This window comes from Talpa europaea (genome assembly GCF_964194135.1).
Source record: "Talpa europaea genome assembly, chromosome: 2".
NCBI classification, from domain to species: domain Eukaryota; kingdom Metazoa; phylum Chordata; class Mammalia; order Eulipotyphla; family Talpidae; genus Talpa; species Talpa europaea.
In genome coordinates this window covers 154355411-154382484 of record NC_140068.1, presented here as the reverse complement: position 1 = coordinate 154382484, position 27074 = coordinate 154355411, and the positions used below count along the sequence as shown (strand labels likewise).

General features: G+C 48.7%; 1 protein-coding gene across 1 annotated transcript in view; it reads right to left on the bottom strand.

Annotated features, from left to right (window-relative positions):
• Positions 1-17216, bottom strand: part of LOC311188437 (neurotrypsin-like) — a gene marked incomplete at its 5' end in the record, with an annotated part of 261456 nt that extends 244240 nt beyond the window's left edge. The window contains 7 exon segments of the mRNA XM_084259536.1: positions 2819-2941; positions 3672-3750; positions 7973-8178; positions 11063-11202; positions 11486-11607; positions 16798-17013; positions 17105-17216. Coding sequence (XP_084115662.1) covers positions 2819-2941; positions 3672-3750; positions 7973-8178; positions 11063-11202; positions 11486-11607; positions 16798-17013; positions 17105-17216 — 998 coding nt within the window.
• Positions 17217-27074: the final 9858 nt, after the last annotated feature.

The following is a 27074-nucleotide window of genomic DNA, read 5'->3' as shown; positions in this document are numbered from 1 at the left end:
CTTGAAAGATAGAGTCTTAAATATGATGAGAACAATCTTTAAGGACCAAGTGAATGAATCGCCTAAGCTCTGAGCCCCAGGGCCAGATCTCTGCAGTTTCTTACCTCAGTCTTCTCTATAGATGAGTAGAATAAAATCATCTTGAGTTCCTGATTTTTGCCAATAATAATCTTTGAGTCCATGTTTTTCAACTCCAACATAATAACAGCCCATGTCTGTTTGGAATTTTACACTTTATCAACTACTTTCACATACTTCTCTGTGGAACGTCACTGCCTTCATCTTACAAATGAAAAAACTGAGGCCCCTAGGCGTTCAGTAATTTCCGCAAGTTGAACAATAAAACATCAGAGGAGCTAGAATTGTAACCCTGTTTGGGAGGGCAGGTCTACCCTTCCTCTTACACAGCACCAAGTGTTGATTCCTATCATAGTACCCCTGCCTGCTCGCCCTCCTTTTCTTTCTACCTTATAACCTATCCCCCTCCAGTTCCTACCATACTGGATCTTAATCACTGAAAAACAAGACCAATTTCAGTCATTGCAGAAAAAAGGCATATAAGCATATTACCAAAGATCTGCTCGTGTAGCTTAAAGTTCATTCACAGACCCCTAATCAATGGACTTGATCCCCTCTACCTATCCCATACATCCCCAAATGGCTCATCTCCTAAAACTACTCTTTGATCAGATGTCAAGCCTCAGAATCATTCAACGGGTTCCTACCACCTAGTAAATGAACAGACACTCATTCCCCTCACATCCCAGACCCTCCTGCTTCTCTCTAGTGAGTCTACTACACAAATTCCAGATCGCTACTCTAGTTGATAGCTGCCATCCCTCCAGTACAGCTGGCTCCATTTTCCCCTCTCTGCTCTAAATCAGACATCATCTACCCCCAGCTCCACTTATAGAAGAATCCAGCCTCTCTGACCAGACCTCACATCAGAACTCATTCTTCCTCCCACACACAGGCCATTTCACCTTTCAGCAGCCCTACAGTTAAAGAAATAAACACAACACAAAGAACCTCTTCCTTGTGTTAAAATGAAAATCATCCCATCTTTCATTAACACCCATGATACTGAAGCCACAGAGAATGCACCAGTGGGACTCCACATGCTGTCACCTGGCTGCTTGTCTTCCTGAGTGTATCACATTCCTGCCACACCCAGAATGCAGCACAGTTCTCTCTGCTGGAGAGTGACAGTGCTTTTGTCCCCAACAATAGCTGAGCACAAGAACACAGAATAGCCAGGCTCTTCGCTGCTTTGTCTGAACAGTGCTCTGTCAGTGCTGCCCAACACTTGCTAACTTCATGGGCAATCACATATTAAGTGGAAGGATGCCACTGCCTGTGAGGTCTTTTTCACTTGTGCTGCATTGAAGCCATATTTCCTGGAACGAAAGGCGGCATTTTACATCGTCCTTATTCCATGTTACTTGCCAGAATCATCCCATCGAGATTTTTGGTTATTGTGGATTCTATTTTCCAACACATTATTTGTCTTCCCGATCCCCAGGGATCCAAAAATGTGATTAACTTGCCATCAGTGTCCTTTTCCAATGAAATGATTAACATGTTGAATAGGCCAAGGATAAGTATCCCATCAAACCTACTGCATTCTTCGCCATCATCATTCTTCAAGCATCCAGACCACATTTTTATTCTCTCCACTCAGTAAATGGATCTGCACTTTTAATGTGCATCAGATTCTTCTGAGAGACTTGGCAAGAATGCAGACTCCTGGGTCTCACCTCCACAGATTTCAGTAGATATGGAATAGAGACCCAGAGACCGGATTCTTAACAAAGCTAAATGCATCTAATATTGTGGTGAAAAGTCCACAAGTTAAACACAGTGCCCTAAGTCCTTTTTTTTTTTTTTCCTTCATCAGATCATATTTACAATATCGACGTCTCTCTCCTCTGGGATCTTGTAGCTACAGAAAATTCTCACGATAGCATGGTTCCTGTCTGGTTCTGCACTGTATCTCTAGTGATCTAACATCCTTAGGAAAACTAGGAGCAGAGGGCCTCCCCGGTGGCGCAGCGGTTGAGCGCTGGGTTGCGAAGCTGCCCGCGGCCTCTGCGGCGCCGGTTCGATCCCCGGCTGCTCCCCGGCCACCGGAGGAGGGTCCCAGATGGCGCGCAGACCTCTCCTGCCGCCCGCTGCTCCCCTCAGCAGTGTACTTCGGTCCTTCTGCCTGCTCTGCTCCCCGCTCTGGCTCTGGTGAATTCTCTCACCCTCCCGCGCTTCTGACTGTACCCAGTGCATGTGTAAACAGAACAAACAAACAAATAAATAAATAAATAAAAACATGCCTCTATTAAAAAAAAAAAAGAATATTAAAAAAAAAAAACTAGGAGCAGAGCAATTACTTGTTGTTATATAATCTTCATCGTCTATCACTCCTGTCATACACAAATGCATTAAACCCGCTGCTCTAGAGGTGAACCCTCAAACTCCACTATTATGCCAGAAATGTCAAAGGCTATGTAAAACATAGGCGTATATCTTCTGTTGCACCATGAACATGAAAGATTAGATAAGAGGAAGTGAACAGGGATCCCAGAAACAGAGATACATGAGAACCTGGCATATGACAGAGTTGACATAAATCAGTGGATAAACATGGAATGCTCAATAAAAGTGCTGGGGAAACTATCCATAAATAAAAGTAATTTGAATCCTTCCTTGTGCCATATACCATATACAAAATAAACAGTAATCAGATTAAAAACATAAATATATAAAAAATGTTTTAGAACTGGCAAGTGAGAGGCAAGCAGAGTTGTTTGGAAGAAAGGGCACAAACCTCTTGAAGCAGTGCGCCGCGGTGAGGACCCAGCAGCTGCTCAGAAGCCTGGCCCCACAAAGGAGCCTGCCATCTCCATGGGAAGACTTCAGCCGGAGGGACACTTGCCAAGGCCAGCCGCCCCTAGGAAGAAAGGGCGGCACACAGCCACGTCGTTAAAGACAGAAAAGCCAAGACAAGCACTCATTAAAATAAGGACACAGAGGCTTCTGGGTGAAGAAATAGGAGCATACAAGAGACCCCAGGACACAAAACCTTAACTAGGTGCAAAGTGGTGCCCCTCCACCCTGGAGCTGACATGCTGGAGAATGACATACAGGCATTTATAAGCACCCCCTCTCTTAGACATTCTTAGAAGGAAGTTGAGGCTTCTTTCTATTTCATAACTGCAAATGTGTTTTCTCCCCTTCTCCTACCTCACTTAAGCAGCCTGAAGTATTTAGTACGCAAAGTGCAGGTTTTCCAATAGAAAATTAAAGAAACAATAAAATTCTATTGAGTCAAGTCTGAAACAAACATATTCTAAACTAAGTGAATCCTTGCAGTGACACATTTTTTTTCAAATCTTCTGTCAGCTACTTGTTTCTCCATATAGCTTCTCTGCAACATATCTGTCATATAAATCAGGGGTGATAATAGAAGAACCAAGTCTATAAAAAGTGAGTGAGTGAAGGTCAAAGAACAGTGAAATTATCAATGCAATCTGTATTTAACTCCAAAATATCTTTGATTAGAGAACAATGGGAATAAAACAAATCCCTTAAGCAACAGTAGAAAATTCCCACTTTTTTAAACCTGTATGACTATCAAATAATTCTGGAATATGGACTCTCTCTTCTGAAGAACCCTTTACCTTAAGGAATTTTTCCCACCAATGATCCGCTTCTGCCGCCGGTGCAGTAATCTCAAACCACAAACCGAGGAGAGGGACTCTGGAGCAGAAATAGCGCATTAACTAAACTGTCATACTGCTGAGGGAGGGATAAAGACACAAGGGACAACCCCCCCAGTGGCTTCCGCCTCTATTTTAAGATGCCTTTTCTCTTCAAATTATAGGATATTTTTTCCTCTAATAAAAATAAAAAGTTGTTTTCTCATTTAATCAAGGTAATAAAGTTTGCAAGCCTGCAGGGAAGTTTATGGGGTTTCCCACATTCAGCTCTGAAGGGGCTCCACAGGTTGCAAGATGGCTTGACCCTGTCCAACATATCATTCCGTAAGTGCCTACACCTTGTCCTCTCCTGACTGATTACAGAGGTCGTCTTGGAGTTCAGTAGCATTAAATAAGATGAGAGATCTGCCAATGCAGTGATAGTTTAAATTACTTGCTTTTCACATACTACACTCCCCCAAGCTATGTATACAACAGTAACTCAGCGAAGCAAAGTCAATTAACAGGATGGACTTCTGATCTGAAGTTACATGAATTCACATTGAATATTAATCTAGAAAGAGTGTGCAAAGCCAACGTAAGCATCAAACTGTATTTAAGGGCATAGAGTCATTTCCCTAAGGTAACAGACTTCTGTTAACAGAGCATAAAAAGGAAGAGTCAAATTTAAAAAATACAAGAAAGCTGGCGTACAAAAGAAGGATAAATATAACAAGGTATAGACTGTTTTCCAAAATCATAAGGAAGTGGCATTTTATTGGGATATTTCGTTTCATTTATTAAGAAGATGTAAATAAGTGTAGATAGGCACTGGTTTTCTCTCTGTGAAAAGACAGAAGGAGGGGGTGGATTTGTGACAAGAATATGAAACCTTGCCAGTACTCATGGTCTCTGATAACAATCAGGTAGCCCAGAGCCCAGTAGGGAATCAACACTTGTTATTTCTTTTTTTTTTTTAATTGTATCATTTAATTTATTTTATTTTTTTTTGCTTTTAATTTTTATTTTATTTTTTTTATAAATTTTATTGTTATATTCCCCATACAATTGCAGCCCCCCCATTCTGACCCCAATCCCTCCCCTCCCACCCCCGCTCCCCTAAAAGTGTCTCTGGTTCATAGTTTTTTTGTTGATTTTGATTTTCACTTTCTTATATTCATTTTCCTGGTCCCTTATTTAAGTTTTCTAGATTCCTGCTATGAGTGAGACCATCCGGTATTTTTCTTTTTCTTTTTGGCTTATTTCGCTGAGCATGATCCCTTCCAGCGCCATCCATGTTGCTGCAAATTGCATGTGTTTATCTTTTTTTGAATGCTGAGTAATATTCCATGGTATATATGTACCACATCTTCTTGATCCAGTCATCTATTTTTGGGCATTTGGGTTGTTTCCAAAGCTTAGCTATTGTAAACAGTGCTGCTATAAACATAGGGGTGCAGGTGTTCTTTGGAATTGATGTTTCTGTGTCCTTTGGGTAAATACCTAGGAGTGGAATTGCTGGATCATATGGAAGCTCTATGTTTAGTAGGTCCAGAAATCTCCACACAGCTCTCCACAGTGGTTGGACCAGTTTGCACTCCCACCAACAGTGCAGAAGAGTTCCTTTTTCTCCACACCCTCGCCAACATTTGTTGTTGCTAGTTTTTTTAATATGTGCCATTCTCACTGGTGTAAGATGGTATCTCATGAACACTTGTTATTTCTTGATGGAGAAAGAGGATTTGCATTGTGTAGCAAGCTGATTAATTTGCCAAATGACCTCAGAGGGACATTGTCAAACTTGAGCCTCATTTGTTAGGACATGAGTCCTCTAGATGACACTACAAATTATAGAAAATTATAAAGCACAAGTTTTCAATAACGTTCCAAGTCAGGTCAATGTACATAATGCCAAGACAAGGGATGATGTAATACTAAGCAAGCCGAACTTAAAGCTTACATCATTCTGGGGAGTAGCACCGGATTGCAAGAAAGTAAAGTCTATTTCAAGCCATAAAATACACTGTCATAACAAGATGAAAGAACAGAATTAATTTCATTTATGAAAGGATCTCAGCACATGACCAATAACCAATGGCTTGAATTTTAATTACTTTATGAAGTAAGCAGTTATTAAGCCTCAACAAAAGGCAAGCAAGCCAGATGCTGTAATCTAGCAGGTCTGAAATGAAATGTTTTAACTTGAGGAATGGTAGCACTAAAACCATGGAAATACATCAGAATAAGTCTTACCACAGCTGTAGAAATGCATAACAATAAGTGTGCAAACAATGAGGAAATAAATAAAACATTTTGTAATTATTGAAGTTTTATGTTTTTCTACTGCAGTTTAAATTATTGAAATTTGGGCCTCCCCGGTGGCGCAGTGGTTGAGCGCTGGGTTGTGAAGCTGCCCGTGGCCTCTGCGGCACCGGTTCAATCCCCGGCTGCTCCCCGGCCACCGGAGGAGGGTCCCACATGGCGCGCAGACCTCTCCTGTCGCCCGCTGCTCCCCTCAGCAGTGTACTTCGGTCCTTCTGCCTGCTCTGCTCCCCACTCTGGCTCTGGTGAATTCTCTCATCCTCCCGCGCTTCTGACTGTACCCAGTGCTTGTATAAACAAACAAACAAACAAATAAATAAATAAAACATGCCTCTATAAAAAAAATTATTGAAATTTATTCAATTTATACAAATTAAGTTGTAATCAATATTTAGGAAAAATTGGTTTAGCAAAGTATCCTTCTAACATAAATATAATAATTTATGTTAAATAACACAGATAATAAATCCACAACATATATAATAGAACAACATAGACAAAACATGAGGGTTATAAAGTGTTCGACATACACAAAAGTCCCTCAAAAATGAAAAATAAAAACGTCATATTTATTTGTTTGCATTATTTCTATTAAAAGTTATTAAAAGATGTTATAAAAAGTGCATGCTCCAGTGTAAATGCGTGTGCTTGTAAGAAAATCCTGTGTGCCAAAATTGTGAACTTACAATTCACACAAACAGGCAATGGATCCTTTTGTAAAATATAACCACACTTTTCTCCAAAATAGCTAGTTTTTCTCCTAATTTATTTAAAACAGTACTGATATCATGAAGAACTCAGAGCTTTCAAGAACTCTTCTATTTACTTACCTACAAGACATCTATTATACTATATTATACAAACTATATTATACTAAGTATACTAAGAAATTACTTCTCATTTTCCATATGCCTTTAAATTTCAAAGGATAAAATGTTCAAAAGATAATTGTCACTTTTGCGATTAATTAAAAAGAATTTCCCAGGGCTTCCCTGGTGGCGCAGTGGGCTGAATGCAGCACAATGAAGTTTGCCCGCAGCCTCTGCAGCGCAGGTTTGATTCCTGGTCGGCCAGGGAGATACCCACATGGCACAGCAGACCTCTCCTATCTCACCCACTGCTCCCCTCAGCAATGTTTTTGGTCTGTCTGCCTTTTCTGTTCCCCACACTGTCTCTGGTGAATCCTCTCATCCTCCTGAGCCTCTGGCTTATACCCCAGTTCTTGTATAAATAAATATTTGACTTTTTTTTTTAATTTTATAGAGGCATGTTTATTTATTTGTTTGTTTGTTTGTTTTGTTTATACATGCACTGGGTACAGTCAGAAGCGCGGAAGGGTGAGAGAATTCACCAGAGCCAGAGCGGGGAGCAGAGCAGGCAGAAGGACCGAAGTACACTTCTGAGGGGAGCAGCGGGCCGCAGGAGAGGTCTGCGCAGATTGTGGGACCCTCCTCCGGTGGCCGGGGAGCAGCCGGGGATCGAACCGGTGCTGAAGAGGCCGGGGGCAGCTTCGCAACCCAGCGCTCAACTGCTGTGCCACCGGGGAGGCCCTGTATAAATAAATAAATCTTAAAAAAAATAATTTCCCTGTTGTTTAAAATATTATTAAGACTAGAAGTGCCTTTTTGTGACTCTTTCCTCCTTTTCATGAAAGAATGAATTTTCAAGGACATCAAATTGTCAAATTTTGTTTTATTTTAAAATTGACTGAGGCTATAGAAAAGGGGTCACCCCAGAGATGACAGAGCCTTTTAAATCTACCTCTTCCCCTGAACCCTGCTATCCCTGTAAGCCCACTCATGCAAGTTCATCCAGAATCACTGATTCTAAATACTAGCACAAGGAAAAGGAATTCTATTAATTCTTGTGGAAGAGAACTCTTTGTTACAGTAGTATTGCTTACAGAAACAAACTGTGCATTGGAGGTATTTCTCTGTTTAGGGCCGCAAAAGAGCACCTACCTTTATGACTGCTAGCGGATGCTTTCTTGCTTACATAGTCACAAATAACTCCTGCATCTTCACTGTGACGGCAGTTGTGTCTTCCAATATCTTGTTTGATACAGTCGGCCAGGGACCTCTCATTTCCTGTGCATTTCACATTATCCACGTGTATGGGTCCTTTTCCTTCCCCAAAATAAGCCATGGTTCTTGCTCTGGCAGGACCCCTGGTAACACAGCATTCTTGAGGGTGTGGGGAATCAATCACACATGTGAATAGATCATAACATATACTCTCATTCAATTATATGTTGTAACTTTTATATATTAAAATCAGCATCTATACGTATTAAAAGATCATTTATTTCTTGACTCTGTCAAAAAAAAGGAAAAGCTTCAGAGAGGTGTAACTACATCCTCTTTGTTATCATACCCCAGAGCTTTTGTATCATATCAGTTGCCTTTAATTTAGCTTCTGCTCAGCAAGTCACATTTATTGGCACATCAAAGAATCCTGCCAGTCTTAAACCTTAGTTTTAAGCAGGAAATCCCAAATCTTATTTCCCCTTACAGAGAATAATGCTCTCTTCAAATTGGTATATTTCCAAGAAAATTAAGATATTAATAAATAATTACCTAGGGAGCTAAGAACTAATTTTTTGCCTCACTTAGAAGTATGAAAGTATAATTTTGAACATAGAAAGAGAAAACCAGGAATCATGAATAGAAGGCAGGATTATTTTTGGTATGGTACTTTTTTTTCATAACAGAACACTTTGAAAAATGCACACTAAAGCTTTCATGAAAGATTTCAAACTAACATTCAAAACTCAATACTTGAACAATTAGTTACATTATTATGAAAGGTAAAAATGTTAATGTTTGAATCACAGGAAGTTTTTTCTTATAACCTCAGATGAAGGAAAGATTTATTAATAAATATTTAAGATAACAAATCAAGACAAAGATGGTATAGCTTAACTAAAACATTATTAATTTCAACAAAAATTTAAATTAAAAATGCTACTTTACTGAAAACCACCCTAAGGAGAGTGAAAAGATAAAACTTTAAAGTTGATGAATATATTTGCAATAGATATCTACAAATATATTTGTTGGTATAGAGTATATATGGGGGAAAGATCCCCTACCCTAGTCTCATGTCTATTTGTAAATTATATAGATGTTCTTTTTTTTTACTTGCGATAATGTTGGTTTACAACACTTAATGATTTAGGGGTATTGGTTCCCACCTCTTCAGACTACGTGTTCTTTTAGGAAATCGCATTTCCCATTAGTGGAAAATTATAATAAAACATTCAAATGTATTTAAATTGATCAAATATTTAAATGCTTCTCATTTAAAAACTATCTGATGGCAAATTACAGATTGAGCACTAGAAGATAATTATCCAATTTGCTGTAATAACTTTAACTTACTGATTCACTTCTTAAAAGACTATTCAAAAAGCAATTACAATGTGAGATATTTGGATGCTTTTCTTGATAATTGTTAAAGGAATATTAATGAATATTATTGAAAATTGCTACAAACTAAGCTCATCATCTAAGATAAAATGTAAAGTGGGTTAAATAAAGATAAATCAGAAGCAATAAAAAATGTAGAAATTAAATTTCACAAATATGCTTAGGAACTCTTTTTCCCCTTAAATATGATTTACCATACAATTCAAGCATCAAATTTGATATTTCCCTTTATATTTACAAAGGTAATACTAGAATTCCTGGATCATCCATACCAAAAAATAAAAGTATGGCCAAAATCCATTTCAAACAGGAATATACTCTGATGGCTGATTTTTGGATAAGGCATTTCACTGAAAATGTAAAAATATTTTTGTTCTTTACAAATGGAGGGTGGAGTGTTAAACATGTATTGAGCAAAGGAAACTTAAATCATTGACTGACTTCACTGAGTCATTTAATGTGACCTCTTCCTACTGGCCCATATTTTGAAAGCTGAAAATTTCTATTATAAACAGTGGACCTACTGACAACAGGGCAACTGGAGTGGCAGAAGGTCCAAAACCAAACAGCAAATTGAAGTATATAGTACCTGAATAATCTAAAAGAAAGCTTTAGAAAAAACATTTGCACTACTATTAAGATAAAAATACTTTTAAAAATAAAAATGATATTCTGCATAGGAATAACAATTAATTTATCAATATTTATGGTATGCAAACAGATAATTCAGGACATATTTTAAAATTCAAACCACTATTAGCTAAAATTTGATAACTCTCTAAACTGTAACATGGGCTATGTATTTGCAGTTCCCAAATCAATACTTACAGAAATTGGGTGCAGACACGCACACAGCCTCAAAAATTTTGAGGTACCTAGCTGAGGTCTCACAAGGAGATAATAGGTCTTTTCATTTCAACTCTCAAATTGTAAACAAGTATCCTTTCCCAGCTAGTTAGGGCTACATTTTTTATACTATTACTCATGCCCCAATGAAGATTATCTAACATGTAGATTGTCTCCATAAGGCAACAGTGAGATGAACAACCAAAATGCAAATAAATAAATAAATAAATGACACAAACTTGACTGCAGAAGGACAACTGTTTGCAAGTATGAGAACTAAAGGAGGACAGAAAAAGATTGCTTGGTTCGAACTCAGTTCCAGCAGCGATGGCTCACCACTTGCTAATTCAGTGTTCAGAGTGACTTGATAGAGCATAACCACTGTGAATAAAGAACCACCTAAATCACAGAGAAAAAGCTAATACCTTTGGCTGATGGAAGCAGTATTATGAACAGTCAAGTATATTAAACTATTTCATCATAAAATAAAGACTTCGTTACTTATGAGACATGTATATTCCTTGAGAGAAGAAAGAAAACGTAAATAGATGCTATTTAGTATTATTAGCCCTATTTAGTATTATTAGCTCTCTAGCCCTCTAGCCCTCTAGCCCTCTAGTATTATTTATAATTCTGAATGAAATCCGCATGCTGTCAGTATTTTCAATGGGATGATATAGTTAATTTCAGGTAAGAAAAAATTCATTAGGACAAGTCTGAAAAAGACAAAAGAAATATTCATCAAGGAACCATCCCAAATAATCAGGTTGGCCTTACTTGTAGCCAAGCTGTCGACAGATGACGGCTGCATCTTTATCAGTCCACCCATCATCACAAATTGTTCCCCACTGGCCATTGATAAAAACCTCCCCTCGTCCTTCTTTCTTATTTGCTCCAGGACTTCTCCCGGGTGCTCTCTACTCTTGCAGCCTGCTTGGGGCACGAACCCCGACCGCGCGCATGGAGGGCGTGGCGGATGCAGATGAGCAGCGCGCGGAGGAAGCTGGGTCTGCTGCGCTTGGCCCTGCGCGGGCTGATCTGGGGGCGCAAGTGCCCCCCGGAGTGTTTTCGGGCCCGGCGAGGTGGGGGCGAGGGCCGTCGCGGGCGTCGGGGTGGGCGGGCGGCGCGAGCCGAGCCGTGGGTGCAGAGCGAGGCGGGGAGCCGGGCGCACGTGGCGGCGCGCGGGCCGCTCCTACTGACCTGGCGGGGAGACACGACGATCACGATCACGAAGGTGGCTCTCCCAGGGCGAGGCTGGTCCGCTGCGCCCCGGGCATGCCGACCCCTGCGGCTTCCCCTGCCGACCCCTGCGGCTTCCCCACCTGCGGGAAACTCGCTGCGTCAGGTGTGGCGGTGGGTCTGCGCCCGCGCTCTCCCCTGAGTGTGTGTCCTAAAGGGAGATTGGGATGAGGTCAGCTCGCCACCTTTTTTGTTCAACTCTTTCTAACCGTGTGAATGGCACGTGTTTCATCTCTGTGGCTGTGGCTCTTGTTCTCGCAGAGTGGGTGAAGGCCTCGGGAGTCTGTGAAGGATTCCTGGCGCTTGTGTTTCAAAGGACCTTTTACTAAATTGCGTTCAATTCCTTGCGCATGGATGCTCCGCCCGGGCTCCCCAGGTGTGCGCCCTCACCCGCCCCAGCGCCCCCCCCCCCCCCCCGCGTCACCTACAAAAGCGAAGAGTCTTTTAAAGTTTTAAGGATACAGTTCTCTAGTTTCTCGGTTTTTTGCAGGATAAGTGATTCACAATCAGTGTTTCAGCAACACACCCCGTTGATCATACGCCCAGTTGAAGTCTCTGGAGCTCCGGTGACAGCATGCTGTTGTTTATTATTTTTAAAGATTTATTTATTGGGCCTCCCTGGTGGCGGAAGGGGTTAAGTCCGCAGCCACAACAGCACGAGTTCGATCCCTGACCACGGAGCAACCACGAGGCAGAGCTCTCCTGCCTCGCCAGCTGCTCCCCTCAGCAGTGTAGATCCGCCTCTTCTGCTCCCTACTCTGGTGAATCCTCTCGGAAACCCCCACACCTCTGGCCTGTACCCCAATTCTTGTATGCATAAATAAATAAATCTTAAAAAAAAAACAAAAGACACCCCACAGTGCAGGCAGGGGCACACACTCCACCCCTCGTGGTTGTGAAAAAGCAGCAGCGTCAGGAACAGCTGCCAAAGAGAAGAGTCGATCCGAGGGAAGAAGATGCTCTCACCCAGGCGGAGCAGGTGGGGACAGCTGAAATGGATTCTAACATGGAAACCAGGATGATTTATTTTGGGGGTGATGTGCTAGATCCCCGGAATATTTTGGTTCAATACAAAATGGAATATCGTGATGAAAACACATGACTGTTTCATGGGAAGCAAAATACACGGGAAAGCAGGAATCTGAGCGTGAGCCAGAGAGCACCTGAGCTGCCCTGAAAGTTTCCTGTGCATTTGAAGTCACTGTAAAGTCGGTCTCAAGGTCTCCCCCGAAACACACCAGACGCTGCGACCCTTTGAGGGGCGGCTCCGAGCAGATCCGGGGCGCGCACCGGGGTGGGGCTCAGGCCCAGAGCGGGGGGTCTGTGGCGTCCAGGCCGCCGCTCTGCTCGGGCGCCGGGGCCTCTGCGGCAGCACCTGGGCCCTGGGCGCGGGAGGCGCGGGGCGGGCGAGGGCGCACCCCTGGGCGCGGGGGCGGAGCATATAAGGCGGCGTCCCGGCGGCCGGGCGGGCTCGGGCCCCCAGCGAGAGCGGCGGCGAGAGAGGACGCGCAGCGGCCGGGACGGGAGCAGACCCCGCGGGAAGGCCGGAGAGAGCCCCGAGAGCGTCCAGATGCCCGGGCGCTGGGGGGGCCTGCCCCCCTGGAGCCCCCCCACTTCAGCCCCGCATCCCGGCCCCTCAGCCCGCGACCCGCCCAGAGAGCGCGGAGAGTCGGGGTTCACCGGGGCCGGGCCTCCTGCCCGCCCTGCCCCCGGGCGCCCGGCTGCGCTGTCGGGGAGAACGCGAAAGGCCCCGTCAGCCCCGGGATCCCCGGGACCCTCTGCCCGTGTGCCCGGAGCTCCCGGAGCCGGCCCGGGCGGCAGGACCCGGCGCCTACGGGAACGCGGCCCCCGAAGTGCTGGGACGGGAGCGGGGCGCGGGGTGCGCACGGCGGGGGCCGCCGACGGACTTGGGCCCCGCTCGGAGCAGGTCTGGGGCGAGCGTCCCTCGAAGCCCTGCCCGTGGGGGGAGGGCGAGCCTGGAGGCGCCGGGAACCCCCAGGAGGCGGCCGCGGCCCGGGAGCGCCGCCGGAGACTGGAGCGGAGCGGGGAGCTGCCGCGGGGCCCGCCCAGGACCCCGAGCCGAGGCGCAGGCGCAGCGGCGGGGGAGCAGGAGCCCGACGCCCCAGCCGCTCGCCCGGCGCTGACGGGGCCCCCGCCACGGACGGCGGGGACCCCCGAGCACGCCAGGGGCTGGGGCGGGGGACGCCTTCTCCGTGGCGCCCGCCCGGGGAGGGGGAGCGAGGGGATCCTCTGCGCCCCGGAGAGGACAGTCGGGGCGGCCTGCAGCGGCCTGGGGGGAGCTTCTCCGCAGCGGCGGGAGAGTCTCAAGAAGCCGCCCAGACGCGCCCAAAGCGGCGCCCAGGTCGGGAGCCCGGAACGGGGGACGCAGCTGAGGAGGCTCCGGGAGCAGCAGAGCCGCCTCGCGGCCCCTGGGGCGCGGCCCGTGGGCTGGAGAGGGAGGGTCGGGGCCCGAGGAGCCTCCGGGCGCGGGGGGGCCCTGCGGGGCCCCGGCCTGTGGGGGCGCCCACGGCGGGGAGGCGCCCGGAGCGGCCCGCGGGGAGCGCGCTCTCCTGGGCGGGCGGTGCCCCCCGGCCGAGGGCGGCCTGAGCGCAGGGGCCGCCCGCAGGGCGGTGACCAGACCTGGTGCGGCGGGGACGGCAGTGAGTACCCCTGGGGCTGGGCGGGTCCCCCCAAGAGACCGGAGGGTCTCAGACCTCAGAGTGCGCACCCCGGGTTGGGGGTGGGGGGCGGCCTGCGCCGAGCCCGCAGCCAGGAGAAGGCCCCGAGTTCGCACGCGCCTGCTGGGGAGGCCGGAGTCCGAGACTGAGCAGGGGCTCCCCCTGGAGGAAGCGGAGGTGTGGGGGGCGATCTAGAGCGAACCTGGGGGGGACGCGTGCACTTGAGCTGCTCATGAAACTTTTCGGGGTGCCCTGGCTGGAGGGAGCCCGTTTCGGCTGTGTCCATGGTAGTGCTCAGGGGCGCAGCTCACCTGGGTGGGCCCTGGAGGCAGGGGTGGCGCCAAGAGAAAGCCAGGTGCAGGCTGTGGAGAGAGAACACGTGGCAGTGTGCATGGAGGGGTAAGAGAAGACACCTGCCTTTGGGGGTTTGCTCCGAAAACTTTGGTGGCAAACCTGGGGTAGAGAAAGGGGCGTTGGGGAGGAAAGACACCGTCCACAGCCTGACGGTGGACACCTGTGAGGAGGGGTGTGAATGCTTCCGGGGCACACCTGAGGTGGGGGCTGTGAAAAAAGGTTGCTGAAGACAGACAGCAGCAGAAGACCGATGGGAGCGAAGAGACTGAAATAAGGTAAGAGGGGGTAGAGGGTCCAGGGGCTACAAGGTAGGGGGGGCAGGCGAGGGCCAGAGGGCCACCCTCGTCTCTCCCGGGGCGCTTCTCCTTTGGTGCCACCGGACACGGGGCTTCCCCAGGGGTCTTGCAGGCGGCCATCGGTCAGAGTGTGGAGAGAAGAGTGAGTTCGGGGGTGGTTCTGTGTCTGTCACTTGCCTCCTTCTTCTTGGGGGGCGTGACATCGAAATTGAGAATTTAAGAAGTCCTATTGTTACAGGAGGGGGGACCGCAAAGCCCCTGAAATATCCGCTCTAGAAAGGGTCAGCCATCTGCTGCATCCAGAAAAAGTACCAAAAGGGGCCTCGCCGGTGGCGCAGCGGTTGAGCTCTGGGTGCGAAGGTGCCCGCGGCCTCTGCAGCACCAGTTCAATCCCCGGCTGCTCCCCGGCCACCGGAGGAGGATCCCACATGGCGCACAGACCTCTCCTGCCGCCCACTGCTCCCCTCAGCAGTGTCCTTCGGTCCTTCTGCCTGCTCTGCTCCCCGCTCTGGCTCTGGGGAATTCTCTCACCCTCCCACGCTTCTGACTGTCCCTAGTGCATGTATAAACAAATAAATAAATAAACCTTTTTAAAAAAAAGGGAAAGAAAAAAAGACAAAGCATACATTTAAACAGATCTGGCCAAGCGTCTTGAGGAAGGGATGGTTGCTGGAGCCCCGCGGGCAGGAGGGGAGCGGCTGAGCCCTGCACCGTGGGACCAGGGCTGCTGCCCCTCTGGTGGCCCAGGCTGCGGCCACGGAAGCAACAGCATTTTGCTGCCCCCAGGCCCTGCGTGCAGAGCCCCTCAAGCCTCTCAGCGCCGCAGAATGTGTCCAGGTCAGTCGGCCACTCGGGAAGGCTCTGAAACATAAACTGGACAGTCGACAGAGTCACAGGTCAAGGAGCTTCCATTTCCCCTTGTTTCAGGAGAATGATTCTGACAGTGAAACCGGAGTTGTTGTTTAGAGCCAGTGGAGTTCCGGCTTCATGAGAACGTCCAGAAGTTTCCGATGACAGTAATTATTGGCAGTTTTCTCAATGGAGAGCTGTCATCTCAACTTGGGAAAAATGTACACATCGGGCAGCTGGGGTCCTGGGAGGTGATCCTGACAAGGCAGCGCGGGATGGGTGCTCCGATAAAGGAGAAGACACTTCACGGGGTGTCCAGGATGTCGTCGTCATTCAAGACACCATTTGCATCGCTCACAGTAAACGGCCCCAGGTGCTGTGATGTGGAACCTGGAACACCGGGTGCTTCAGCCTCTAGCTCCCTCCCTCTCTCCTGGGGGTGCCTGTCTGGCTGGGGGCATCTGCCTGATCATTTGGGAGCTCCGGCTCCTCGTGTGTTGCTCCGTGTCTGTGGAGTCCTCTGGCTGCAGCCAAAGGCGGGGTGGGGAAGGACCCTGGGTGAGGTGGGAGGTTTCCCGAGCAGACCTCCCTCCTGCCCTGCTCGGGCGGCTGCCGCTCCCGCAAGCACCGCCGCGGTGGAGACCCATGATGGGATCTCAGTGTGGCGCAGAGACCGTGTGCCCGCGAGCATCTGGCCGTTCTGCCTGCTGCCCTCCTGGAGTCCTCTGTTCCCCTTGAAAACTCAGCTTGTTTAAGTGTTTCCCTTATTTGCGCTCCGGAGCCAAGGCTGCTTACTGTTGAGCGTCTTGGGGAGTTAAATATTTCTGGCCTATAATGAACCTTTATCGAGTTCTTGGTTCTCCTGGGCCGGGTGCTCCCCGCCCTGCACGCCTGGAGGGACATGTTGGCCACGGTGCGGTGAGATCCATCCCCTCTCTCCTTCCCGGGACAAGAATGAAATGGTGCCATCCTCCTGCAGAGAGCTGGGCATTTGGAATATGCAGACTGCTTGATGGGGGCTTTCCTTTCCCGGGGGAGTGACCTGAGGAGATGCTTTTCAATGCCCATGAAATTCTTCGCCTGGAAATGAGCTCACCAGCCGTGTCTTGCAGCAACAAATCGCTGGAGACGATGTGTAAGTGCCAACCGCGAGGACAGTTGGACAGAGGACAGTGGACCGTGTCCCTGGTGCGCTGGGGCAGCTGCAGGTGGACGGTGGAGCGGGCTGAGGAGGATGCGGGGCCCAGCATGGGCCTCGGTCCGGGCGGGGCAGAGAAGAGGCCGCCCAGCCGGGTGCCCAGAAGCGGGGATGCTGCGAACAAGGGGCGGCGAGGGCTTGGGGTGTTGCTCGGGCGGGGAGCCGGGTGCACAGCGCCCCCGCCCGACGGGCGCAGTGGGCCCACCTGTCTCTCCCGGGAGGGCCGGTCTGGCGCGTCCTTGGTCCCCGCTGAGGAATCCCGAGCAGGTGCCCAGCTCGGGACAGACGCCTGTCGCCCCTCGAAAGGCTCCCGACATGTCCGTGGGCGTGTTGGGAGCAGACACCGGCCATCTCCTCCCTTCCAGGCGGAACTCCCCGCAGGGGCCCACGTGGGAGGCGCCCAGGTGTGCCGGCCCCAGGCACCTGCCGGCCGCACCTGTGTGTTCCCGCCCGCGCCCACAAGCCCCACCTGAGCCCCGGCGTGAAGTCGGGGCGGCCGGACCCCAGTTTCGGCGCGACCCGTCTCCTCGGGCCTGGGGCCTTTGGGATCGGGGGTGGGCGGGCATGGGAAAACCCCCGTGCGGCTGCCCTCGGAGAGGGGCCTCGAGGGCCGGCGGGGGTGCAGTGGGTGGGAACCCAGAGGCTTGGCTGGAGTCTTCTCGGGCTGGGAGGACCCTGGGGGTCGGGGCTCATTCCTGAGCGTGACCCTCCGTGACCCACCTCCCGGGACGGGTCCCCCGGCGCGTCGTGCCGAGTGGGTGCACCTGGGGTGGGTGCACCGGGCCTGTCCTGCTCCCCACACGCGTGTTCATCTCAAGGACACACCTCAGGGTTTGGGGACCGCGGGGTGACATAGTCCACGGACGTCGCCCCCTCCCCGCCCCTGTCTGGCTGGCAGGAGAGCACCCTGCCCCCAACGGGGTCTGAATGGTGGCCCCAAAGGAAGGGGAGCCGGTCTCTCCACCCCACCGAGTGCCCTGGGGGCAGGTGATAAGGATCTAAGGGGGCGGGCCCAGCCGCTACCCTCCAGAGAGGATGTTCAGGAAGGAGGCCACAGGGCCTCCCTGGGGAGCAAGGGTCAGATGCTGCTCTGTGAGGCTGTCCGCAGCCTCTGCTGTGCAAGTTCCCTCCCAGCCAGGGAGCTGCCCACTGGGGGCGGCAGACCCCTCCTGTCTCCCCGCTGCTCCCCTCAGCAGTGTTTCAGTAGATCCTCCTGTGCTGCTCCCCACTCTCTCTGGTGAATTCTCTCACCCCCCACACCTCTGGCCTGTACCCCAGTTCTGGTATGTATAAACAAAAAATGAGGAGATAAACCCTCCACATGATTAGGTCACGAAGGGCGGGAGGCAAAGTCCCTCTGTTCACGCTTCTTTTCCACTCGGGTAAATTCAAACGTTTTTTGGAAGAAAGTGGCTTCCTGGGTGCAAACCTTCACTTTTTTTTTTTTTTTTCCAAAGATTTATTTATTCAAGAACCAGAGTACAGGCCAGATGTGTGGGAGGGTGAGACGATCCCCCAGAGCCAGAGCGGGGAATAGAACTGGCAGTCTGAGGAAATACACTGCTGAGGGGAGCAGCGGGCGCAACAGGAGGGGTCTGCTGCACCTTGTGAGACCCTCGTAGTCTGGCCGGGATTGAACTGGCGTTGCAGAGGCTGCGGACAGACTCAAGCACGATGCTCAACAGTCTGCGCCACCAGGAGAGGCCCCGAAATCAGACTGTGGGATCACAATGACCTGCGGCTCCCCTCTTGGCTCCCCTTTGGCTAGTTGCTTTGGCAACTATCAGTACAAACCACATCTGACAGAATGAAAGTCTCCCCGTAATTTGAGCAGAGGCCATGCCAGGGACTGTATTGGTTCAGGTTGTCCTAAATTGCCTTCTGAGTGGAAACAAGTGTTTTTCTAGCTGGCCTACGAGGCTGTGATTGAATAGGGAGGGAAACCAGTGACTCTGTGCGTTTCATTTTTCTAAATTGTTGATAATGTAAGTTGGGGTATTCCTCGGATTTTCATTTTAGGTTTCTCCACCTACCCATGATACTTGGGAGGTTTCTCCCACGAGGCCTCTGAGCGCCATGTCTGAAACAAAAATTCTCATTTGAGGCTGGGGTATATAGAAAGAAAATAGACTTTTAGAGAAGCATGAAAAATATTTTTGTGAGTTTATTCCAGTTTTATCTGCTGCAACGCGTGTAGGAGGTAGATGAAGAAATGGGAGGAATAAAGCCCCAGATAGTTGACTTTTTAATACAAAACTCACTGCGAGTGGGCTTGGGATACACGTTAGTGCTCCGTTGGTCCCAGTCTTACCACTTGCAAAGCCTCGACTGGGAGACACAATAGGAAACGGTCATCTTAAGCCCTGGACGGCACTCTGCGGAAGGCTTTGTTTCAGCCCAGATGGTCAATAGCGCCCTTAGGTGTCTGGGCACATGCACTGACTGACCAGGGAAGAACTCCTGGTGATAATCCAGCGCCTTTCGGCTTTGTTTAAGATGTAGCAAGGAACCTGTTGGGTGGAGGCAGCACTTACATGTTTTCACATCTAGTTCTGCCGTTCCCTGGTTTACTTTTTGCCACGTGGGGCTGCTTCTAGTACTGAACATGTGGCTGATGCCACTGGTTGCTTTCACAGGGATCCCAAATTCCCAATCCTGAAAGAGGGTGTAAGTCTGATGTTCTGGTATCCACTGGTGTCCAGTGTTTGGAAATGCGCTGGGCTTACTTGGGAAGTTTGGATTCTCTGAGCTTTCTTCTGGAGAGTCTGCAATCACTCTCAGTCTCTCCACGATGGGAGAGGTGTTGCAGAGTCCAGCCACATTCCTTAGTTGCCTGGCCTTCATTACCTGTGTCAGGTGTATCTGGACACTTCAGGGGCAGCCTTGGCCCTCTCCAACTCAAGACAGCTCCTTCCAAACACTTTATCTGCAGAGAGCCATTGAGGAACCCCCTGTGCGCCAACATTTCTTGATTTTTCTACTGTGTGCAGTGTTGTGGATCTGTGATTTCATTCATCTGTAAACCACGCTCAGCAGTGGGTATTGCTGGTCCCATTTTATACGTGAGAAAATTGAGACTTGAAGGAAGAGCAACTTGCCGAAAGTCCATAGATATTCAGCAAAATGGACTCCAAAGCCTTTGCTCTCTATCAAACCCGTTTGCCTCCCTAGAAGGATTTGGGCCTCTGTCCTTCTCCTGGGCAGGAAAGCACTCCCTGCAGACTCTGTAGGGGGCTGCCCTCCTGCCCTGTGGAGCAGCTGAGATGAGGGCTCACTGCAACCTGCATGGGGCTCTACTCACTTCTGTCAACACCCTCCTGTTGAGCAGGAAGCCACACTCACATTCCTCCAGAAGGTTAGTGAGAGAGCTGCAGCAGAATTTCATTTTTCTTTCCCTTCCGAAACAGAAATATCGCTCAACTCCTTTAACAGTTGACTTCCTAAGTTGACTTTGTGTGTAGGTGATGCAGCAAGCCCCAGACCTAGGATTTTCAAAATGTCCTTGGCCAGTTATTACCAATGACTGTCAAATGTGTTCTCGGTGGTCTGGGTGTATCTCATGGGAAAATGCCAGACACCAATTGAGATGTTTGCTTTTTGGATTTCCTGAGGCCAGCTCTCCTTAGGTTGCCCCCACCCCAATCCTAGATCCAGACCTAGGGCTGCACTGCCTGAGGACTCTGCTCCACCCGCTGCCTCCGTTTTTCTACTACAGAAGTTGTGGAAGTGGGAGCTCATTAAACAAAAAGATCAGGAGTTCACCCTGCATTTCAGTTCCCTTTTGCAGCCAGGGTGGAGGGCAGAGAAAGAAAGGTGTGCTGCTCCACAATGTGGCTGCAGACTTTGCAGCCATTGGGCCGGCCTCCCCCTGGGCAGGAAAGTGGACAGACAGGGAGTGCTCCCAATTTCAGGGGTGGCCCTACTGAGTGGCTTCCAGCACTTGTTACAAGAACAGTGAAGACCTCCTGGGCAGCTGCAACAGGCGATAGGCTCGGTGGTCTTACTGGATCTTGAGCTGAAGCCAGGACTGTACTGAGTGACTCCAGTCAGTGAGCAGTGCAAAGCAGAGGCCTCCGAACCTTCCTCTTCCCCACATTCCAGTCTCTCTGTGCTGGAGTCCTGGACAGGGCACCGGAGCATCTGGCTCAGTGATGCTACTAAAGTGTTGCACTACTGAACACTCTTGAATCTGCTGCACCCTTTCTGTTTACACAGCGAGCAGAGTAATAGCAAGACTGTGCTACACGTGATGGCTCTGCACTTAGCTAGGCTGTCAGGCAGGCCGGGCTCTGCCCCACGGTGGCCTTCTGCCATTGCGTTTCCCTTCCTATGCGGGTCTCTGCTGTCCCTGAAGCATCACCTGGACACCTTGGTGTCCTTCTGAATGTAATGACTTACTTGTAACTCTGGAGGGTTATGGACTCTGAGGCAGACATGGGAGTGGGTCGGTGGTGGTATTTAGCGTGTGCGTGGGGTTGTTAGGTGCTGCACCTCCCCCTGCAGTGACCTTCAGGGCTAATGGCTGTTGCCATGGTCCCTGAGGTCCGGCGTGGGCAAGGAACCACGCGCGCAGGGGGAGAACAGCAAACTCCCTAAAGCTTAGATAGGCCGGATGCCTGTTAAGAGATAACGACCACCAGAAGCCGCCACAAAGATGGTTAAAAGACATGCTGCTCACACAGAACCTTATCTCGCTTTCTCAAGGCCCACAATCTTTATTCTGCTACAACTGTCTTTCTAAAATCTTTCCTTTTTCTGGTCATTGGTTGCTAATTAAAAAACAAATGTAATTTAATGATTCGGCTCATTCAAATGAAACATTACTAAACACTGTGTAATAATAGAATTGTTGGTTTAATAATCTTTGTATTATGTGCATAATTTTAGTACCCTTGATCTTAACTGCATTATAAAATAAATTCACCCATGACAATTAATTATGAGTGAAAATGAGTAGGGAGTCGTAGTAGTTAGTGCAACAAGAATATAATTACATAGAACAAGAGAAAGAGTTAATAGCCTGTCTACTTAGGAATGCGGCTAGGTCCGATGTATTTCGGACATAGATCCCTGCCCTGTCAATGATCAGCTAAACCTATGAGCAAGCTGACTTCGTTCACTGATGTTCACGGTTCCTATGCTTTTAGAAAACATATATAGACTGGTCACAAACTCAGAGAAAATTACACTCAGATTTTCACTCTCTTGAAGTGTGTCTGTGTGTCGTTTATTCACCGAATCCCTTACCACCCCGTGCCATCTCTCAACCCTGAGACGGTCTCATCGTCCTCTGCTGTGCTGGTCCAGGGCAGTTAGGGGGAAAGGCTGTCCTAAGGCTAATCCCATACAGGCTTTGTGGACTCCACCCCCACCCCAGGCCAAAGCCAAAGACACTGGGAACTCCACATCCCATCACCACCAAAGGGAAGGTGGCTGGGACCTGAGGGTGGGGTTCAGCAGCCAGGTTGATATAAAGCCAGACCCATGGGCTTGGGGGGTTCCCCCATTTTGGCTCTCGGCCAGCTCGCAGCGTCCTGCCTTTGGGTTTCCAGGTTGGCGGATCGGGTAGGACGCATTAAAGACTTTATTTCCCTATTTTCTCCCTGAGTTGTACATTTTCCTTATTTCCTTTTCCCTTGTAAATAATCCTTTATTATTTTTTTTAAATAGAGGCATGTTTTATTTATTTGTTTGTTTGTTTTGTTTATACATGCACTGGGTACAGTCAGACTTGCGGGAGGGTGAGAGAATCCACCAGAGCCAGAGCAGGGAGCAGAGCAGGCAGAAGGACCGAAGTACACTGCTGAGGGGAGCAGCGGGCGGCAGGAGAGGTCTGCACGCCATGTGGGACCCTCCTCTGGTGGCCGGGGAGCAGCCGGGGATCGAACTGGCGCTGCAGAGGCCGCGGGGAGCTTCGCAACCCAGTGTTCAACTGCTGCGCCACCAGGGAGGCCCGTAAATAACCTTTTATTAACCTTTTGTGTGCGCCTCTAGTGGAGTGTTAATAAGTCCCTTTTAAGCGCACGGGTGAGGACCACAGTGAGGCAACCCGTTCAATATCGGGATTGCCGCATAACAGCTGGCGCCCAACGTGTTTTCCAAGCTTCCCCCGTGGTTGACCAGCCCAGAGTAATTTTTCTTGCATTGGTCACCATCTTCAGTGAGCTCAGGCAAATTGCTAATTGGCCTGATAGGAGCTGACTCCCGGTTGGACCGGCATCCCTTTCCACCCTCTGCTGGCCTAGAGCGTGCACGCAGGCAGGTCTCTGGTGCATAGTCTCCCTTCACTTCACAACAATGGAAAATTGGAAATAATAATACAAAGATGAAATCTTTTGTTGCAAGCCAGCCGCAGCCGTCTGGGTGTCAGGGGTTCCTGAAGGATGGGACGGTGGTGGCGCAATTGTAGAGAATAAGGGAGGGGGATGAGGAGACGCAGACACTGGGTCAGGCTGCGGGCCTCGTCCTGCTGCGGGTCTGCTGCGGGTCTCCGCAGCCCTTCATTTATGCATTTCAGGCAACCCGGGAGAGCGCGTGAGCACAGGCATGAGGGAAGGGAACAGTCACATCTTTCCCCAGAGCAGCCAGGGTTGATTGACCCTTTCGCAGAGGCTGTGACATTTATTGTTTTTTGATTTAAAGGAGGCTCATTAGGTCAACAAAAGTTTCTCAGAATAGTCATTTCTCTGAAAGCCTTTTACTAGCAAAAGGCTTCTGAGGCTGCACTCACATGGCCACGTTTCCTGAGTGAAGGATGAACTAAGGGCTGGGGAAACAAAGGGCAGGAAGTTACCTGGGGGAAGGGAGACAGAGGGATTTTTTTCTAACTAACCTGTAAAGTTGAGACTAACATATAACTCATTGATTAAAGCAGAAACCAGAAGGCGTTTATCTAGAAGTTGTCATCTATAGTATGTTGTTTTAATATTGACGGGCTATGAAGGAACCAAGGGTCTGGAGGGCGATCTTGCCAGGCAAGCTGCACTGACTCCTCCCTAGCCCCCAGCTCTCCCTTCAGGGAGGAATTCCCCTAATGTAAACAAGGAGTTTTCTGCCTATTACCCTTCTACTTATCTAGGCAGCCTAGTTTCCATGTCTAACTTTAAGATTAAGGGAAAATTCCGTTCTCTGTAAGATTGCTGATTGTTGTTTGTAGTTGGAAGGAGTTACCAACATTTTATCAGAGGCATGGCCAAAGATGGTTATAGCTAGCTCAGCCAGTCACAAAACTGCTGTCGATTTATTCTTGAATGTGTCGTCTGACAGCTTCCATACCAAGTAGCCCCAAATAAACAGGAATTAAATAGCAGGAGTTGACTATGGTGCCTTCTGGCTTATCAAGAGTTTTCTTCTACCTGGAGCTTGGCTCACCTCTGACATTCAACTGTTATCTTTAACTGTAAAGTAAAAGACTTTCTTCCAGTTAGCCCTTGCCTTAAATGGCCACATCTCCATGCTAAAAGACTTGGCCCAGGGATGTTTACAGCCTTTTGTTCCCAGAAGTTTTGTTACTTGTTCAAGTAAGGCCAAATGTTGAATTTTGCTGCCTTTGGCAGAAAACTACTTATGAAAAATGTAATATTGGTATCGCACTGCCATTTGCCATCAAACTGGTTATTCAGTGATTGATCAGTATTTGCAGTTTTGCTTTTAAATGCCTATTTTAGCAGTGGTAGAAACTAGCCCTAAACAAATGAGGAGACTCTGGCAGGAGTCAGCTAAGGAGATTCCTGATTTTTCAGAAATCTGCCCCATGCCCGGACTTTTGTCAGAGGACACGAGTAGCAGGGTCCCCATGATCTTTGTATTCAGGCCTTTCTGAGCTGGTCTTGTTGTAGAGCAACCCCAACAGTCTGATGTTCATGCATTCAGCATTTGGCCCACCCATTTACACAAATTGCAACAAATCCTTGCCCCTAGGGGGAACATCACAGCACACACATAACATTCTCACATCTTATAATCCGGTAGTAAACGTAAGAGCAGTTCTGAGCAGTGAGGAAGGGAGAGCACTTACTCAAAGCTCAAAGTACCAACTGCTCAGCTGTCAAATGTGATGATGTATTTTTTCCATCTGGGTGGCCTGGAAGGCAGCCCTTGACGGAAGACTCCACTGTCCTAAGTTTTAGTTCCAATGCAGGAGCTCGTCGTTCCTTCCTAAATCTGGAATTTCTTTATGATCCTGGTTTTTCTCATATTAGGCCCATTTCTTGTTTTGTAGACCAGGGATTATATTTTCTCCTAGTGTTATAGGGCAGGCCCAATATTGAACAGGTTGCCTGGCTGTGGGTCCTGACCCGCATGCTTACAAGGGACTTATTAATACTTATTAATACTCCACTGCAGGCACACACAAAAGGTTAATAAAAGGTCTATTTACAAGGAAAAGGAAATAAGGAAAATGTACAACTCAGGGAGAAAATAGGGAGATAAAGTCTAATGCGTCCTTCCCAATCCGCTGACCTGGAAACCCAAAGGCACTCTCAGAGCTGGCCATGATACAGTTAACAAGTTTGTCTTTCCCCATTTCTTGCAATTCCCCTTATCTAGCATTGGCAGGATTGATGGCTTGTCTTTCCCATTTGTTGCAGCTTCCCCTCCCCTTGGGAAGAAAAACAAGCTGGCGATCACCCGTCTCTGTGCCTTGACACCTTCCCCTTCCCTTAAGATGAATGAGCTGACACCCATCCATCTCCCTGTTGAGCTGGCGCCCACTTGTCTCTGTGCGGACCCCTTCCCCCTCCCCTTCGCGGACCCCTACCCATCTCCCCCTGTATAAATACCCCTGCCCGCTGCCAAAGAGCAGGACGGTGGTTTTTCGGACATGAGTCTGCCGCCCTCCTCATTTGTCGACCAATAAAACCGCTTTCCTTTTCCTCAAACTCAGTTTCCTTTTATTGGCTGAGGGGAACTGAGGCCGGCTTTTGGTAACAGCCAGACCTGCGAGCTGGCCTAGAGCCAAAATGGGGACCCCTCCAAAGCCCACGGGTCTGGCTTTATACCAACCTGGCTGCTGAACCCCACCCTCAGGTCCCAGCCACCTTCCCTTGGGTGGGGATGGGATTTGGAGTTCCCAGTGGCTTTGGCGTGGGGTGAGGGTGTAGTCCACAAAGCCTGTATGGAATTAGCTTTAGGACATCTTTTTGCCCCTAGCAATAGTAGGTCAGTGTTGCTTCCATAGTTTGGGGACACTTGCTTAATAAGAACGCATGCAGGGCCTCCCCTGTGGCGCAGCAGTTGAGCGCTGGGTTGGGAAGCTGCCCGCAGCCTCTGCGGCGCCAGTTCGATCCCCGGCTGCTCCCCGGCCACCAGAGGAGGGTCCCACATGGCGTGCAGACCTCTCCTTCCGCCCGCTGCTCCCCTCAGCAGTGTACTTCGGTCCTTCTGCCTGCTCTGCTCTCCGCTCTGGCTCTGGTGAATTCTCACACCCTCCTGGGCTTCTGACTATACCCAGTTCATGTATAAAACAAAACAAACAAAGAAAAAAAAAAATGCCTCTGTTAAAAAAAAAAAAAAAAAAAGAACGCATGCATTATACTACAAGTGATTCAGGATTTTGTTTCCTGGTCAAAGAGAAGTCTGTGTCCTGCCATGTCCATGTATCCCCCACCCTCTCCTGCTGCACACTGAGACACGCACAACCAATTTCCAGTTTTACTTCCTGCTGCTTTTCTCCTATGCCTTTTTAGCACCTGTTGTGATAAGTCTGGGTGGTTCAATATGAAAAATGACATGACTGCAGTAGCTGGCATGAGAATGAATTACACATATACGAAGTATGTCGAATTTTGTATGGAAATGAAGAAAAAATCACTCACCTCATTCCAAGTCGTAGGCTCCCACTTTATTAACCCATGTTTACCTTAATCTCACCTAAGCAGAAAAGATCCCTCTGCCTAGATATACCTGGGTCGTCTCTACATTTGGCAGCTGCAGTGGCCCCTGCCAGAAGACTGTCCGAGAATTCTAGACAACAGATGACAAAGATGTCATTTCGCAGAGTTTGGGCTAAGTCACAACCAGGTAGATGTGGTACGGTGTGTGTGACCAAAACGTCTACATTCTACAAAAATGTTGATGCACAACATTCAGAGTCCTTTGTCATGTTCATTCAAGTTCAGGCTTCCTCTTGAAGGATCTCTGAGTCTACATCTGCTGGGTGAATTCCTATGAGG